The following is a 19,319-nucleotide window of genomic DNA, read 5'->3' on the forward strand; positions in this document are numbered from 1 at the left end:
AACATTTCTAATGTAATAAATACGGGATTGGGGTGGAGAGGATACGAATTCTTGTGGTTACTGTGGGAAAAGTCATCATCCATTAGTGCGCAAAGATTTTCTCCTCTCAGCATATCGAATCCATATGCTTCTCTTTCACCTACGTTATAAGTCACAGTGTGTAGAACCTAGAATTTTATAGACCAGGAGGAGATTGTTTGGCCCATCGTGCCCAGGCCAATTCATTGAAGGATCTATCAAAAATGCCTTGTTGCTTTCCCATTTCCCTGCTATTTTTCCTAATGTTTGAAATATTCCTTTTGGAAGATTACAATTGAATTTGTTTCCTTACATGCAAAGAATTCAGACCAAGTCAATTCACTGTCTAGCAAAATGAAAAAAAAACACCTCTTCCTGATTTCTCATCTCCCCCTTGAGATTTGGACACATGGTCACTTAGAAAAGATAGACCAAGGTCATTCAGGATTATAAAAGCCCACCTCAGCAGTATGTTGCTCATTCCACAGTGGGTTAGAATGTTGAGAGCTCCTCCAATTTCTCATTTGCAACATTGAATGTTGGTAGCCTAGTCAATCCTGGTTAGGGTGAGGCGGGGGGGGGGGGGGTGCATTACAGAGGGAAAATCAGAATGAAGGCCTTTCCTCTCTGTGTTGACATTGTCAGTGAATTTTGCAATAATTTATACAAGTCACTGACGCTGAGGATGTTTTGTAGAGATTTGACATGGCATTCATCATGAATTCAGCTTCACTCATATGCAACAGGTGAGAAGAAGGAAAATTAACTTTTAATATCCTCAGCATAAGATATGTTCCCTGGCTGGAGAATGCTGAACCTTATCAGTGAATTAAAGAAGTTCTTTACAGACACAGTCCAACCTACTCATAACAGGAAGCCAGGGGTAGGTCATGAGTTTGTGTAATATGAATGGTAAAGACCATGTCATGTTATTTTTGTGCTTTGAAAACTGTTGACTGAAATGAGAAAGAGCTATTTTAAAACCAGTGTTTGAAAGGGTGGCTGTACATTTTTGCAATAAAATACCTATTACAGGTATTCTGTAAACAACTGTTTGAACAGGCAGTAGTTGAAGTTTGAAATGCAGAGAATGGAGGCCAAAGGAATATAGGGATGTAGCTTTTATTGGCAATAAGAAGTTGATTGGTCTATGGACTAGTGACTAGTTATTGATGACAGATCATATTACCTGCCAACAACCGTGTGATTGGTTCTTAGGAATTGAATACTTTGGAACTAGGAACACGTTACAGAGACTATTTGGTTCCCCAGTTCAAGGGTAGTCACTCTGTTCTCTGTGGTCAAGTCTCACTACAAACCTAAAGGAAACTAGATTTTTATCTGCAGCTAGAGTCTAAAAAATATTGATTCTTATTCAGCACAGAAACCTGGGTCTGAAGCTCAGGTAAATTGGGCAGGATGGCACCCTTTATAAAATCATTACATTTTGTGACATCTCCAAGGAATAGTGGGACTCATTTTCCGGTCTCAGTGCATGGTTACTGAATGATAACAAATTGGCGATGTTACATCTGACCTTAATAAAAATCAAGGTTATGAAATGTATAAAATGGGCTGTTGACTCATTGACACCACATTATATTACATTGCTATTAGAGCCAAGATCTAACCCATTGGGTTAATTCCAGGGAGTGAACTTCAGATTAGTCAGTTCACTGTTATCAAATGTCACACTGATGAATTGTGAAGGAGTCATTCCTTAGCTCCCTCTGTTCCTCTGCTCTGACTGGCTGGGCTGTTGCCATGGAGAAGTAAATATAGAACTCCTGACTCTGAGTTCCAAATTCCATGGTAATCCCTCGGCCAACCAGAGTTAACTTGCCAACCAATCTTTTTCCCCTGTAATGTAAATTGCTGTGATTGTAGGGATTTTGGCATTCTTGTGATTGTCCTGATGGGTGGAAGATGAAAAACTTTGGCAACACGTCTTTCTTTTCAGCAAAAGCATGTTTTGTGCTCCCAAAGGGACTATTCTTGATGTGTGAGCCCAGACAATAAGTACCTGTAAACATTTGCACTATGAATGACGCTGAACCTGATCCAAATGTTACCTGAACACCACAAAAACATAAGAACACAAGAACCAGGAGCAGGAGTAGGCCCTCTGGCACCTCAAGCCTGCTCCACTATTCAATAAGATCATGGCTGATCTTTTCATGGACTCAGACCTACTTACCCACCCATTCACCATAACCCTTAATTCCTTTACTGTTCAAAAATCTATCTATGCCTTAAAAACATTCAATCAGGAAGCCTCAACTACTTCACTGGGCATGGAATTCACGGATTTGCAACTCTTTGGGTGAAGAAGTTCCTCCTCAACTCTGTTTTCAGTCTGGTCTCCTTTCTAGTTTCACCCACCAGTGGAAACAACTTCTCTGCTCCTATATGAGCGATTCCCTTCACAATTTAATACTTTTCTATAAGATCAACTCCTGCCATTCTTCTAAATTCCAATGAACAGAGCCCCAGTCTATTCTCCTCATAAGCCAACGCTCTCAAACAATGCAATTATGGCTTCTAACTAATGCTTATAGATTTCCTCCCTTGGTTTAAGAGAGGTCATTTGTAGTGGATTGACTGATATGCTTTGCTACTTCCAATGTTGGAACAAACTTCAATGCTACACGAGTAACCAAATGTTACATTTGGATGTTTGGGATTAAAATTTCCCAATCAACATATAGCCTAGAAATGCCTCTCAGACAATCTGCCAATGTGGCTGGCATATCCTTACCCACACAGCTACTGGTACAACCAACATGTCTTACTTTGGCTCACGGTCTTTCCTTCAACAAGCGGGGTCTGTTCACTAAGGCGTCTAGCTCTGGTCTTCTTCAGCTTCTTGTCCTCAGTGTTAGATTGAACCATCAGAGGTTCCTGGCGTTTCTTCTTCTGTTTCTGCTTCAGCAGAGCATGCTGTGTGGACATGGAAGACAGATTTTAGCAGGTATTGTTTCAGTCATCGAGAACATGAGCAGTACAGGATGGTCAGGACAGAGGAAGGAGAAAAGAATTGTCAATGTCAAGCACATGTTATGGAAAGTATAAATTACTTAAACAAAAACTGCAAAGCCCACAGTAAGTTCCTTCTCTAATGTCTCTCTACCTCTCTTTGCGTAGCATCCTTGTTGTCTGATGGTGGCTAAATGTAATCCAACAATGCAATGATATCAAAATGGGGCAAGATCTGCCTCACTCAGTACAGAGATTAAACTTGTGTAATCGGCATTACCGCTAATATCAGCTCAATGTACTTTCCTGTACTCATACCTATAACAGTGAATTTCTGACCCAGAAAAATATATGTCAAGCCTTTTAAATCAATGGTTGGCACCACGGTATTCTCAGTTTGATCTCTGGCAACATGGTTAAATCTATGCATGGTCTATGCTTCCTGTCTGAAAACTGCACACTGAACTCTAATTTAGCACCCGTCTGTCCTGTAGTGTTTTCCACTTCAGATTGTGCGAAAATCTAGAAAATAGCAAGCGCAGTGTCTTCAATAAACACATCCTCTCTGCTGTAGGGGCATTTCGCTAGTGCAAAAGCTTGCTTTAAGTAACAGTATGAGAAGGTTAGGACTATAAAGGCCAGAGATTCTCCAGCAAGATCTAATATGACTAGGTAATGAGTCTGGCTGATCATTGAATCAAAAGGTTCCTTTATCTACTGATCTTCACAGGAAAATGTAACAGTGAAGAGAAAACAATTCAACATTTTAGATCATAATATAGTGAGAATACTTATTTTGTACCCTGGGCAAAATTACAAACCTTGTCCCACTTCTGAGACTTATAGAGGGGTATACGCATTTCACTCACTAGAAGGGAGAATGAATCCACTAGAGGATGGATAATATGAAATCAATGATGAACAACTGTGGGTTGAACTTGAAAGAGATTTTACGAAACTGAGGGTGCAAGGGTGCTCTTTATCCTTCCAACATGAGAGTGGATTGCCTGAACATATAAACTTCACTTCCAGTCAGGAACATGGGTTGGATTCCATAATGGATGCTCATTCCATTGCGCTGCATTTAACACTCAAGTAGTGAAGATGAAAATTAGCCTTAATGAGGAATTGAGAAAGGGAATGAAATTTGATTTCGACAAGAAGCTGGCAATGCATTGCCCATCTGTCATACATGTTCAGTCCCGTTAGCCAGAATCGACGAACCAAGAGCAGGAAACAGCAGCATCTGGGAGACTGCCCATTCAATATTCTATGTAAGGCCAATTACCCTCCAAAACGACGTGAGGAAAATGGTCAAATGGTGATTCCGAGACAGTAAGAAGCCATGCTGATGAATGGTTGATAGGAGCCAGGCCCTACCCAGGGCATTTGGGATGACCTAGATGATATCAGATGAGTAACTGAGCATTGTGACGACTAGGACTTGATAAATTAAAAGTTGATTACTTGAAAGTCAGTTCACTGGTTTTCAGCTAATTTTAGGTAAATTGCCAGCCACGGGCAAATATTTAATGCTGCAACAATAACTCTCCGAGAATGAATTAAGCATATTTAAATAACGAGAACATTTCCTTCCCATAGAAATGTCCAACATCATATCAATCAAATATGGATTTTAGTCAATATCTGGGAAAAGTGTTCAAAACAGAGCATTTCCTAGCAAAATAGGTTCCCCCATTTTAACAAAAGGGAAATATAACAATACCAAGCATGAAGTGTTACAAATATGAGCTTCTCATCACTGTTAAAACTGAGGTATTAAAATATTAACAGGTTTAAAATTTGCTAATGTGAAGGAGCAAAGAAGTTTAGACCACTGCATTGAATAATCATCCATAGGATTACACAAGGTAGACATCACAAAAACAAGCCGCCTGGCCTAACCAATCCATGTTAGTATTTATATTCCAGTTAAACCTCTTCCCATCTTTCCTCAATTAAGTCAACTATTATATCCCTCTATTCCTTTCTCTCTCATATACATGATTCGTTTTTCCCTAAATGCAACTGTACAATTCATTCAACCACTCTCTGTGACATTAAGCTCCAAATTTCCACCAGTCTTTGGGCACAGAAGTTTCTTTCGATTTCCTGATTGGATATATTCATAGACATTTACAGCATAGGTGAAGGTAATTTGGCCCATCGTGACTATACTCATCAACTAAATTTTTTCTATGTTAATCCCATGTTCTAACTTTTCATCCATAAATTGTGGAGGCTATGACAATGCCAATATCTAAATACTGCTTAACTATCTCATGAGGCTCTGACTCAACTAGCCTTGTTGGTTTCCTGGTGGAGTTCGTGATGACTGTTTTATATTGATGTCCCGAAGTTATCCGCTTACCCCCAAGAAGAAATATTTTCTCTGTAAGTACGTCACGGTGTCACTTAATATGCACCCATATTATCAAGGTAATCCTCTCCTCACCCATCCCACTCTTCTCCCCAATCACTATGCATGCTACCATCCTTGCAACTGGAGTTTCTGCCAACTCACCAAGAAATTACTGATGCAAAGGTAAGCAATAGAAGCTTTAAGGAATGAGAGGCTCTTCATTCACTGCAGAGCTGCAGTTTGGCCCTGGTTTGTGTATTCTGTCAGGATATTCCACTTCCACAACACACTGTCAGCTTTGTTTCAAACTCTGAGCAACCACTGACGTGTATTTTTAATCTATTAGAGTATTTGACATATGGATTCACTGAAAGGCAGTAATGCAGACAAGCTGCAGCTAACTCCACATAGGGTTTTGACATCCCCCTTGGACAATGCAGGAGAGCTTTATTTTCTTACACTTTACCTGGGGTGCAATTAGTTCCCCACATGGGTTGAGTTGTTCATGGTTTTGATTGAAATTACTTTTTCTTTGAACTTGATGACCTACTCAAACCTAACAGTCCCAAGTTTCTCGAAGCCAGAGTTAACTATGGTTTGCTATTGCTCCTCACAAGTCTGTGACCCATTTACTGATGTCTTTGGATGACAGATGGGGCTCATTTCTAACAACCTACCTCTGGGTCAAATGGCTGTGAGTTCAATTCTCACTCCTAAGTTCTGAGATCAGAATTTCAGCTGACATCCCAGACAAACAGTCACCTGAGGCTGGAATTGAACCGGGGTCCCTGGCAATATTAGGCAGCAGTGCTAACCATTGAGCCACCCCTGACAATATGACAAGGAAACCGACATAAAGTGTCTCTACCTCAAATCTGCAACAGATGAGCACATATGTGGACTTGGATATAGAGATCATTGAATGGTGCAGCATAGAAAGTAACCATTCAGCCCCTTAAGCCAGTTTAAGTTATTTCAAACAGCTATTTAATCATTCCCATTGCTCTGCTCTTTTTCTCTGGCTCTGAATATTTCTACTTTGCAGTTGGAAGTTCAATCTCCTTTTGAGAAGGGCTATTGAATCTGCTTTCAACATTGTTTAAGGAGGTACTTTCCAGATCATAACTCACTGCGTAAAATAAAACTTCCTCAGTTTCGCCCTCACCCCCTACCCAGCCCCAACACCCCCTAGTGCTTTTGGCAACTACCTTAATTCAGATACAGGGGCAACCACCACGGGAAACAAATTCTCTTCATTTAGTGTCAAAGGCCCTTACAGTTCTGATTTTCTCAAAAAAATCTTCTGTTCTCCACTGCTCTAAAGAGGACGATCTCAGCTCTCAGCGTGCCTCCACACACTGAGGTCTCTCATTCCTACCATTCCTGTAAATGTATCCCATCTTCTGCAATATTCTGAAAATCTGGTGGCCAGAACTGGATACAATTTAAAACACACTTTCTGTTGTCAATTAGTGCCATGACCTTGATGCCTGCGATATAACATGAACCAAAATTTGTATTTGTGATCTGGTCATTTTGGGAAACACATCAACCATTTCATAGTGAAGATTATCGCTGTCTTCACTCTCCTATTTGGGAGCTTTGTCTGCGAGGAACCAATAGGAATAATTCTCAGGGTAATTCTCAGAACAGATTCATTTGGACACATTTGACTCTTTAAGTTTGAGGGCTGCTTTGTTAGAGGATTGTGCGCTATATAGACACTGAGAAATGATTTCTTCCAGATCAATAGAAGATATCTGAGAGCCAGGCTATTCAGGAGTGAAATTAGGAAGAACAACCTCACATAAATCTGAAACCCGCTCCCAAAAAAAGTTTGTGGATGTTGTTTGGACAAATGCAGTCTTCAAGACTGAGATCTATAGACTTTTGTTCCCCAGGTTATCAAGGGATATGGAGCAGAGGCAGGTATTGGAAGTTGGGGTGAATGTGAGCTATGATCTAATCACGGGGATACAGGCTTGAGAATATCAATCATCTTCCACTGCATCCATCTTCATATTGCAGAGTTGATTTGGATTTTTGACAAGAGTTTCAGGTATGGAGAGTTCTCACCTGGGAACACACCATTTTAGAATTAGCTGTCAGGTGCCAGGTACCAAGCACTCCTCAGTCAAGGATAAGAGATAACAAGGTGTAGAGCTGGATGAACACAGCAAGCCAAGCAGCATCAGGGGAGCAGGAAAGCTGACATTTCAGGCCTAAAGCCGCCTTCAGAAATGGGGACGGGGAAGGGGGTTCTGAAATAAATAAGGAGAGAAGATGGATAGAGGAGAAGATAGGTGGAGAGGAGGCAGACAGGTCAAAGAGGCAGGGGTGGAGCCAGTAAAGACGAGCATAGGTAGGGAGTTAGGGAGGAGATAGGCCAGCCCTGAGAGGAGGGACAGGTCAAGGGGGCAGGATGAGGTTAGCAGGTAAGAGATCGGAGTGGGGCTTGAGGTGGGAGGAGGGGATAGGTGGAAGGAAGAACAGGTTAGGGAGGCAGGGATGAGCTGGGCTGATTTTGGGATGTGGTAAGGGGACGGGAGATTTTGAAGCTAGTGAAGTCCACACTGATACCATTGGGCTGCAGGGTTCCCAAGTGGAATATGAGTTGCTGTTCCTGCAACATTTGGGTGACAGCATTGTGGCACTGCAGGAGGCCCAGGATGGACATGTCATCTGAGGAATGGGAGGGGGGAGTTGAAAAGGTTCACGACTGGGAGGTGCAGTTATTCGAACCAAGCATAGGTGCTCCACAAAGCCGTCCCCAAGCCTCCGCTGGGTTTCCCCAATATAGAGGAGGCCACAACGGGAACAGCGGATGCAGTATACCACATTGGCAGATGTGTAGGTGAACACCTGCTTGATGTGGAAAGTCTTCTTGGGGCCTATGGTAGGGGTGAGGGGGGAGGTGTAGGGGCAGGTGTAACACTTCCTGTGTTTGCAGGGAAAAGTGCCGGGTGTGGTGGGGGTGGAGGGGAGTGTGGAGCGGACAAGATAATCACGGAGAGCGTGGTCCCTCTGGAAGGCAGATTAGGATGGGGATGGAAAAATATCTTTTGTGGTGGGGTCAGATTGCAGATGACGGAAGTGTCAGAGGATGGCGTGTTGGAGCCGACGGTTGGTGGAGTGATACTTGAGGATGAGGGGTTTTCTGATTTGTTTGTTGTTGCAGGGACGGGGTGTAAGGGATGAGTTGCGGGAAATGCAGGAGACATGGTCGAAGGCATTCTCAACCACTGATGGGGGGATGTTATGGTCCATGAAAAATGAAGACATCTGAGATGTACGGGAGTGGAATGCCTCATCCTGGGAGCAGATGCGACGGAGGTGAAGGAATTGGGAATAGGGAATGGCATTTTTGCAGGAAGGTGAGTGGAAGGAGGTGTATTCTGGGTAGCTGTGGGAGTCCGTGGGCTTGAAATGGATATTGGTTTCTAGGTGGTTGCCAGAAATGGAAACAGAGGGGTCCGGGAAGGAGAGATATTTGGCTGCACAATCCTGAAGCCTAGTTTCAAATCTAAGCTCCAGTTGATGAGTGATAATCAGGTATGGTACAGTTAGGTAAGGTATACTCAGATAAACAGAGGAAGGATCTTTCCCAAGACCAGGCAGTCCAGAGCCAGTAGTTCACTGTCTCAGGATAGGTGGTAGGCCATTTCAGACTGAGATGAGGAGAAATGTCTTCACCCAGAGTGTGGTGAACCTGTGGAATTCTCAGAAAGCGGTTCAGGCCAAAACATTCAATGTTATCAAGAAGGAGTTGGATATTGTTCAAAGGGCGAAAGAGATCAAAAGGTATGGACAGAAAGTGGGAACAATGTATTGAGTTGGATGATTAGCTGCGATCATATTGAATCATAGACCAACTTGAAGGGCCAAATGGCCTACTTCTCCTAATTTCTACGTTTCTTTGTTTATACCCTCTACGCTGATGATACTTTAACAGGCATGTTTGAAGAGATTTTGCTCATGCACCAATTTGGCATTTTCCACATGCTTACCTGGTTTCCTTAATCATGAAATTGCTACAGAGTGAAGGGAGGCCACCAAATCCACACAGACCTTCTGAGGAGCATCCCAACCAGATGCCACCTCCCACTCCACCCTATCCCAGTAAAATTGCATTTCCCACGGTTAATCCACCTCGACTGCACAGTCCTGGGCACTATGGGTAATTTAGCATGGTCAATCCCTCTGAGCTGCGCAACTTTAACTGTGAGAGGAAACTGAAGTACCTAGTGGAAACCCAGGCGGACATGGGAACAATGTGCAAACTCCAGACAGTCTCCTGATAGTGGAATCACACATAGGTCCCTGGTGCAGTGAGGCAGCAGAGCTAACCACTGAGCCACTGTTAGCCCTGTTCCTGGGAAAATGGTTGAGAAGTTTTGCTGGAGTAAATGTGCTATATAAATACATGCCTTCTTTGTTGTTAACAGCCAACCTGTTGCTCTCCCTGAGTGAAAACACAAATTTAAAGCAGAATTAAATGCGCACTAGATGACTAAAGTCACTCAGTGCAAGATCCACTCCTGGCATTGGTCTCAATCATTTAGTCTCCAGAAGATAGGCTGATTCATGATCTGTATATAACTCAGTAAAATGACAATGAATGTAGGAGAGGTCACTTACCCATCAGGGAGCAGTGAAATGAGAGCGAGTAAGGAAAACAGAGAAAGGTTTGTTATTTCAAGCTGGAAAAACAATAAAGCAGAACTTTAAGAATCTCAAGTAATGAACTCAAAGGAGCAAAAGGTTATAGACCTTTAGCACAGACTCAAGTAAAGAAGGACGCCAATACTGCTGCCTGAACCCACTGGAATGTTACAGAAAAGCAGCGTTTGTTGGTGCTAATTATTCCCCAGCCCTCCCCTTGCCTGGTGAGGTTAGCCTCGGTAAGGTTCCCGAATACCTACAATTGTTAATGATTCCTCTCAGATTTGGGTATCAAAGCGAATTGCGCCTGACTCCATCAAAATTTTGGGAGAGGACGTGGGGGTCAGGGTACGGGGTGCAGTGGTACCAATGATGAGAGGAAATGCCTATGCTAACAATGGAGCCATCTCTTTTGGGCGTATGGGTACTGGACTCATTACCTGCATCCTATCCCACACCAGGAAAAAATTGGACACCTGGGAATGGGAATGTGAAAGCTGGAATTCAGTCATGCCCGTAATATTTAAATAGTGCTGAAATAGTGCCAACTCTGCAAATGCCTATCTACTAGCCTCCAGATGTCACAGGGAGGGATTTCGGACTGTTGGGCTTTATAAATGGTTATACTTTGGGCTGCCTGTTTAATTCCAAGATGAATTGGATTTGGGGTCTATGGAATGCCTATTTAGCATTTCTACCTGGATGCAAGTACTGCATGATTCATATTGCCATGGAGAAGAATTTTGGGAAGCAAAAAGTCTACAGAAACCCTTTGTAGGAGCAGGTTAATGGTTTCCTAAGATATTACTGAAGTTCAAAGACACAAGTCAGTCTATAAACGTTGGAGAGTGAGAGAAAAGAAGAGAGGCAGCCTATCCTGCATCCCAACAAGAGAAAATGTTGGGCACTATTCGGAATGTGGATGGCTATGTGCTCTGATTGAAGATGCTGAATTTGCTCTTTACCAGAGCCACTCAAATCTTGTCATCATTACAGCTTTGGTTCCAACATGAACTAAAGAGCCAAACTCCTTCAGGGAATGTTCACTTGTGATTGCACACAGTCAGGCATCATTTGTGACCCCTTGCATACTGAAGCAGTCCATTTCCAAATGCAGATTTGGGTAAACAAGTGGCAAGTCCATTTTGGGGATTTTAAGTTATCTGGCTGGTAAAGAAATGAGGAATGATCTGAGAACAACTTGAGGACTGGTTCCTGAGGATAAAGTATCTACTTAACAAGCAGCAAAGAGCAGAGTAGTGTGGGAGTTTTGGTCAGGTTACAGATTAAGGTATATAATTTCTTTTCCGAAACTGAATAGTACTTACTTAAACTGGAAGAGCAGCATCTCATATTCCACTTCAGGAGCTTGCAATCCGATGGCCTAAACGTGGGTTTTACCTGTTTCAAAATCTCCCCAACCCCCAGCCTCATCCCATAACCAACCCTCCCTCTCATCCCTGCCTCCTTGACCTGATCCAACCTGTCCATCTTCTCTCCCACCAATCCTGACCACTGCCTACCTGCATCCACCTATCACCATCCTACCAAACTTCTCCAACCCACCCCTGCTCTCTCCATTTATTTCAGAGATCCCTTCCCCCTCCCCAATTTCTGAAGAAAGGCCCCCACCCAAATTGTCAACTTCCTGCCCCTCTGATGCTGCCTGGCCTGCTGTGTTCCTCCACAATCACATGTATTATCTCTGCTTCTAGTATCTGCAGTTCTTACTATCTCAGTGCTTACTTAATGTTGCTCTTAGTTTCCTTGATACATTTAATTTGCAATCTTATCACATCATCCTTTCAGTCAGTCAGTCACTGGAAATTCAACTATCCTTTTACAAATTTACAATCTCTATGGCAGATGTAACAAATTATATACAGTAAACATTCAGGGTTAAATTTACAGAACTCTCCAAATTTGGGAACATGGGGTAAGGGAGGTTGCTGATAGCACCGAGTGGCATGTCAATTTCAAAACAACATTCCCGCAATAATTCCAGAGAGAGGGTGGAACAGGAATCTGACTGTCCTCCCATTGTAATTAATCAAATTAGTACAAAACACATTCGTGGCTCATCAGTGATTGTGTTTTAAATTTTATCGATGGCACCTATAAACAAATTCCTCGAAAGGAAGTGTGTACAGTGTGGGAAGCCAGTCATCACAATATGCTGGCACTCTAGCTCGGTGGGGAAAGGTGTCCTGGCATTTGTTAAGGTTGCTTTCTTGGCAGTGCCCAACTGGTATGTAGAGTGGACGCTGAGTGCTGTGTTGACATTGCTGGGAGAAGAGGGGTACAGAAAAATAAAGACAGCTGGGGGTCTCAGAAATGGGTGCAAGGGAACCCAAGGCAAAAATGGCCTGACAACCTTCCATTCAGCTGCTCCTCCTGATGCCACAAGAAACGTTTAAGAACTTTCCTTCAATAACATCAAGTCCTGGATCCTATTCATGCCATCTTCACTTCTGGCATGAGAGACCCCACCCCAATATCCCTCCCGTGACATGATCAGACCCCGACCTGCCCAATTAAAAAGGGAAAACAACTGACTTTCGGCCTGGTGTCCTTCACAGAAAGAATGAAGAGAAGATAGTGTGATCCAGCCAGGGTACCACTGCGTAATTCACCTGGAGCCAGTTGCACTGCCCACGTACCCCATTCCCATCACTCGATACAATTCAAATTATCCCCTTCATGCTAGAGGTATCACAATACAGAGGCACACACACATATCAATCTCTGTGATAAAGAAAAGCAAATAAAAATTGTGATTGCCTTGAAAACATGGGGTTGTAACCAACAAGAATACCATTTATTTGACGTAAGTTGGTGCTCATAGGAATTTGAGACAAATTTGTTCTCCAGCCAGCAGCACACACATCTCCTGATCACAACCTACCATGTAAACTGCTCGGTATTTATGGACTGAATCAAACAGGAACCTGCATACCTGGATTTCCAAAAGGCATTTGATAATGTGCCATAAAAAGGTTAGTGGGCAAAATCAGAGCACATGGGGCTAGCAGTAACACATTAGTATAGATAGAGGATTGGTTAATGGAGGGAGTGGGCATCATAAGCAGAGCATTTTCAAGTTGGTTGGCAGTGGACAGTAGAGTGTCACAAGGATCATTGTAAAATAGCTGAGCATCTAGCAATCTACACTAATGACTTGGGTAAACAGTGTGCAATATATCTACGGCAGCTGATGATATAAAGCTAGGTGGAGAGGTAAGCTGTGGTGGAGGGATGCAAAGAGGATGGGTTAAGTGGCAGACAGTAGATGGGTTATAATGCAGGGATGTTATTCACTTTTGTCATAGAAATAGAAAGTAGAATATTTTTGAATGGCTTGAAATTTGTAAATGTTGATGCTCAAAGAGACTAAGATGTTCTTGTTGAAGGAGTGGAGAAAGTCAGTATGTCGGTACAACAAACAACCGATGGCATGCTGGAGCACAGGAATAAAGAAGTCTTGTTATAGTTAGGTAGGATTTTTGCAAGAGTACATGTGGAGTACCCTGTGCAGTTTTGCTCTCCACATTTAAGGCAATATGTATTTACATTGGATACTGTGCAGTGAAGGTTTATTGAATCAGTCCCTGGGATGAGAGGGTGAACCTTTTTTTGAGAAGCAACATTAAATATGCATTCTTCGGAAAGACTTCATTGATTAGACACAGGGGACTCCTCAAGTAGACCCCAGCATTACAGATACCAGTCCTCAGCCAATTTGATTCACATATCAAGAAACAGTTAGAGGCACTGGATACTGCAAATGTTATGAGCCATGACAATATTCAAACAATATTGCTGAAGATGTGCCGCTCTCCTAGTCAAGCCGTTGCAATACAGTTACAACACTGGTGCCAACATGACAATGTGGAAAATTGTCCAGGTCTATCCTGTACATAAAAAGCAAGGCAAATTGAACCTGATCAATTACTGCCTCCCCCTCAGTATACTCTCGATTATCAGTAAAGTGATGGAAGGTGTCAGTAACAGTGCTATCAAGCAGCACCTGCTCAATGACGCCCAGTTTGGGTTCCACCAGGACCACTCACCTCCTGACCTCATTACAGCCTTGGTTCAAACTTGGACAAAAGAGCTAAATTCCAGAGGTGAGGGGAGGGTGGCAGACCTTGATATCAAGGCTGCATTCGACTGCATATGGCATCAAAGAGCCTTAGCAAAACTGGAATCAATGGGTATCAGGGGCAAGCTCTCTGCTGGTTGGAGTTACACCTAGCACATAGAAAGACAGTCCTGGTTGTGGGAAGTCAGTCATCTCAACTGTAAGTCATTTCTGTAGGAGTTCTTCAGGATAGTATCCCAATCATCTTCAGTGATTCATCAATGACCTACCCTCCATGAGAAGGTCAGAAGTGGAGATGTTTGTTGAAGATTGTACAGTGTTCAGCACCATTCTCAACTCCTCAGATACTGAAGCAGTCCATGTTTGCATGCAAAGAGATCAAGACAATATCCAGGCTTTAGCTGACAAGTGGCAAGTACAATTTGTGTCACATAACTGCTAGACTATGACCATCCAATAAGAGACAATCTAACCACTGGCTCTTGACAGTCAGTGGTGTTAGCATCACTGAAGCATCCACTGCCAACATCCTTGGGTTGCCATTGAACATAGCTCAACACTTCGCACCATATAAACATAATGGCTACAAGAGCATGTCAAGAGGTAGGAATACTATGGTGACCGGCTCACCTCCTGACTCCCCAAAGCCAGTCCATCATCTACAAGACACAGGTCATGAGAATGATGGAATAGTCCCCACTTGTCTGCATGGGTGCAGCCCCAACCACACTCAAGAATCTTGACTCTATCCAGGACAAATTGGCTGGCATGATTGGCACTATATTCACGAGCATCCATTACCTCCACCACCGATGCTCAGTAGCAGCAGCGTGTACTATCTACAAGATGCACTGCAGAAATTCACTAGAGATCCCCTGACAGCAGCTTCCAAACCCTTGACCACTTCCATCTAGAAGGACAAGGGCAGCATATATATGGGAACACCAACCACCTGCAAGTTCCCCTCCAAGCATCCTGACTTAGAAATATATCACTGTCGCTGAGTCAAAATCCTGGAATTCCCTTCCTAATAGCATTGTGAGTCAACCCACAGCAGGTGGATTGCAGTGGTTCAAGAAGGCAGCTCACCACCACCTTCTCAAGGGCAACTAGTGATGGGTAATAAATGCTTGCCCAGGCAGCAGCTCCTCTGTCCCACAAATGAATGAAAATATGAGAAAACCAAATAAGCTTAGGGACCAATAACTTTTATGTTTAAAAACTGGCAATGTCTGCGACAGAGGGATCTACTAAGAGAATAAGGCTCCACGATTCCATTATCTTGAAAAACAACAATAATCTTTACCATATAACATTAGAACAGTAGCACACTCTACAATACATGTACAACTTATTTCTAATAGCCAGAATTAACATGTGCTAATGGACTTTGATTGAATATCTCACAATGCATATTCAAATAGCAAATGTGATCAAGATAGGTCTGACAGATTTCTCAGTAACTCCCTCCAAATTGTTTAGAGCCAGAAGAATCACCAAATCTCATTATACTTTGTAAGAGATTATAATTTTTCATTTTTGTTAGTTGAGCTTGAAACTGTCTCTCAAAAGTTGCCAAGTCATGGGCTGCCTTGACAACTGCTTCAGTTCTGCATAGAGTGAGCCTTCTTTCTTTGGTCTGTGCCGTCCTGGACATTTCTTTGATTTATTTGTGGGATGTGAACTCTGCTGACTGGGTAAACATTTAGTGTCTTTCCCAAATGGCCCTGGAGATGGTGATGGGGAGTTGCCCTCTGGAATGCTATAGTCCATTTGGTGTAGGTACACCCACAGTGCTGTGAGAGAGGGAATTCCCAGATTTTGACCCACTCTGAAACTGCAGGCGCAACTCCAACTTTTCTCTGACAATGCGCTTTACCAATCTAACACTAGTCCTGCTTTCCTTTCTCCTCAATTCCAATCTTGATCTGTTGCAAATATTGCGATGGGCTTTTCATCCCCTGTCTCAGCTGTACCAAGTTACTACCTGTGCATAGACTTCTTTCAAGCCCCCCATAACTCCTGGGACTTCCTTGAGGCCTCATTACCCAGAACTGTTTAACAGCAGTAGAACTTCCCTGAGTCTTCAGGATACAAAACCCATGTAGTTCAGCTGCCTTTAGCAACATAGTGAGCATCATCCTGCCTAACAAACAGGATTTGTCTCCTTCTGTATGATTGACCTCCTCTCCCTATCTATAATCTATTCAACTGCTCTTCTGTGATGTCAAAGTGTCATGATGGGCTTATTGAAAATCTTGCAACAAGCCTCTTCCTTATTGCGAGGCCAAATTGAATGTTGCCACTTAGCAACTTTTGGAATTGAGGGCACTCTGGACAGTACATTTCACAGAGAAATGTACTGGGGTGCTCGGTTTAAAAAAAAATTAGTTCGCCTGGAGCATTTCATTACAACTGAAATGAAGTGAAACGTCTTCACTCAGAGGATTGAGAATCTTTGGAAGTCTCTATCCCAGAGAATTGTAGAGTCTATATTATTGAGAGGTTTAGTCTCACTACGGGTATCATGGACTATGGGAAGAAGCCAGAAGCATGGGCTTAATGCCTAAGAACCTTGGTGAGATCGCTTTTGGAATACTGCATTCAAGTCTGGTCTCCCTGCTATAGGAAGGATGTTGTGAAACTTGAAAGGATTCAGCAAAGATTTACAAGAATGTCGCCAGGGTTGGAGATTTGAGCTACGGAGAGAGGCTGAATAGGGCTGGGCCTATTTTCCCTGGAGCATCAAAGGAGTAGGGGTGACCATATGGATGTTCATAAAATCATGAGGGGCATGGATAGGGTGAATAGACAAAGTATTTTTCCTAGGGTAGGGCAATCTAAAACTAGGGGAAATAGGTTTAAGTTGAGAGGGGAAAGATTTAGAAGGGACTTAAGGAGTAAAGTTTTCACACAGAGTGGTGCATGTATGGAATGAGCTGCCAGAGGAGTTGGTGGAAGCTGGTACTAGTACAACATTTAAAAATCATTGGACGGATATATGACAGGAAGGGTTTGGAGGGATATGGGCCAAATGCTGGCGAATGGAACTAGATTAATTTAGAATATCTGATCAGCACAGGTGAGTTAGACCAAAGGGTCTGCTTCCATGCTGCACATCTCCATGACTCTAACAGATGTGTTTGAATTAAGTAGCTGAATGGGCTCAATGGGCTGTGTAGCCTAACTCTTCGTGCCTATTTCATGTGTTCCTGTGTATCTAGTACACAAAGCAGATTGGAAGTAAAGGAAAGAACATGCATTTGTGTAGGAATAACAGGATGGCCCACTGTGCTTTACAACTAGTGAAGTATTTTTCAAGTGCTGTCATTGTTGAACAATACCAAAAGGATCAGTGAATTTCCACACTACAAACTCTCACAGATAGCCATGTGATAATGATCAAATCACTAGTTTCTGAAGATGCCGATGCAAGCTGGACCGAACACTGGATAATCGTCCTGGTCTCATTCAAAACATTCTGAACTGCTGACTCTGCTGCCACACAAAGCCATTCCTAAAAATCACTACAAGATCTTACATTTAAGTGGCATTTTAAGGTGCTGCACAAGATTATTAGACAAAAATTGAGAACTGAGGCTCAGTAAAGCAGGTTTTACTGCTTGCTTGAAAGGAGTGGAGAGAGAGGTGGAAAGACTGAGTAAAGGAATTCCAGGGATCAGGCACCAGGAAGCTGACAGCACAGCCTCCAGTGGTGGGTATAAGGTGTAGAGGATGATCAAGTATTGCAAGAACGCTGAGTTCCTTCGGGTTGTAGGAGTTTGTGGAGTGACGGGGGCAATGTTGTGGAGGCACCTGAATAGGAGGTTGAGAATTTTAAAAATTGTTGCTTCGTTTGTAAGTACAGGTGTGATTGGTGAACAGGTTAGCACTGCAACCTTACAGCGCCAGGGTTCGATCCCAGCCTTGGGTGACTGTCTGTATGGAGTTTGCACATTCTCCCCATGTCTGCGTGGGTTTCCTCTGGGTGCTCCGGTTTCCTCCCACAGTCCAAAGATGTGCAGGCTGGGTGGATTGCCTGTAGTGTTCAGGGGTGGGTGGATTATAGGGGAATGGGTGCGATGGTCCAAGGGTTGATGTGGACTTGTTGGGCTGAAGGGCCTGTTTCCACACTGTAGGAATGCTATGATCCATGGCTTTAGGCTCATTAAAGTTAAAATTGGGTGCTTTGTAGGCCTTTCTTTGCCAGGTTGAAGTTTAATGCAGAATACAGGGTTAATGGCAGGGTTCTTGGCAATGTGGAGGATGAGAGGGATCTTGGGGTTCACGTCCAAACATCCTCAAAGTTGCTACCCATGTTGGTAGGGTTGTTCAGAAGGTGTATGGTGTGTTGGCTTTCATCGGCTGGGGATTTGAGTGTAAGAGGTGCCAGGTTATGCTGCAGCCCTATAAAACCTTGGTTAGACTACACTTAGAATAATGTGATCAGAGATAATGGGAACTGCAGATGCTAGAGAATCCAAGATAACAAAGTGTGGAGCTGGATGAACACAGCAGGCCAAGCAGCATCTTAGGAGCACAAAAGCTGACATTTCAGGCCTGGACCCTTCATCAGAGAGGGGGATGGGGAGACGGTTCTGAAACAAATAGGGAGAGAGGGGAAGGCAGACCGAAGATAGATAGAGGAGAAGATAGGTGGAGGGGAGAGTATAAGTGGGGAGGTAGGGAGGGGATATGTCAGTTCGGGGAGGACGGACAGGTCAAGGAGGCGGGATGAGGTTAGTAGGTGGGAAATTGAGGTGCAGCTTGAGGTGGGAGGAGGGAATAGGTGAGAGGAAGAAAAGGTTAGGGAGTTGGGGATGAGCTGGGCTGGTTTTGGGATGCAGTGGGGGAATGAAAGACTTTGAAGCTTGTGAAGCCCACATTGATACCATTGGGCTGCAGGGTTCCCAAATGGAATATGAGTTGCTGTTCTTGCAACCTTCGGGTGGCATCATTGTGGCACTGCAGGAGGCCCATGATGGACATGTCGTCTAAGGAATTAAGGGGAAATTAAAATGGTTCGCGACTGGGAGGTGCAGTTGTTTATTACGAACCGAGCGGAGGTGTTCTGCAAAGCAGCCTCCGCTTGGTTTCCCCAATGTAGAGGAACCCACACTGTGTACAGTGGATACAGTATACTACATTGGCAGATGTGTAGGTGAACATCTGCTTGATATGGAAAGTCATCTTGGGCCT

At 43.3% G+C, this 19,319-nt stretch overlaps 1 protein-coding gene across 11 annotated transcripts in view; it reads right to left on the minus strand.

Moving 5' to 3' along the window:
• The window catches only part of LOC125462715 (tubby-related protein 3-like), a 108,629-nt gene that overhangs the window by 40,547 nt on the left and 48,763 nt on the right, over positions 1-19,319 (minus strand). For 6 of the 11 annotated variants that reach the window (XM_048552978.1, XM_048552967.1, XM_048552976.1 and 3 more), the window contains one exon: positions 2,811-2,958. In XM_048552978.1, the coding sequence (XP_048408935.1) occupies positions 2,811-2,958 (148 nt within the window). The remainder of the gene's footprint in view (positions 1-2,810; positions 2,959-19,319) is intronic. The other 5 variants (XM_048552969.1, XM_048552977.2, XM_048552975.2 and 2 more) reach the window with 2 other exon arrangements.

The sequence above is a fragment of the Stegostoma tigrinum genome, chromosome 21 (assembly GCF_030684315.1).
Source record: "Stegostoma tigrinum isolate sSteTig4 chromosome 21, sSteTig4.hap1, whole genome shotgun sequence".
In the NCBI taxonomy this organism is placed as follows: Eukaryota; Metazoa; Chordata; class Chondrichthyes; order Orectolobiformes; family Stegostomatidae; genus Stegostoma; species Stegostoma tigrinum.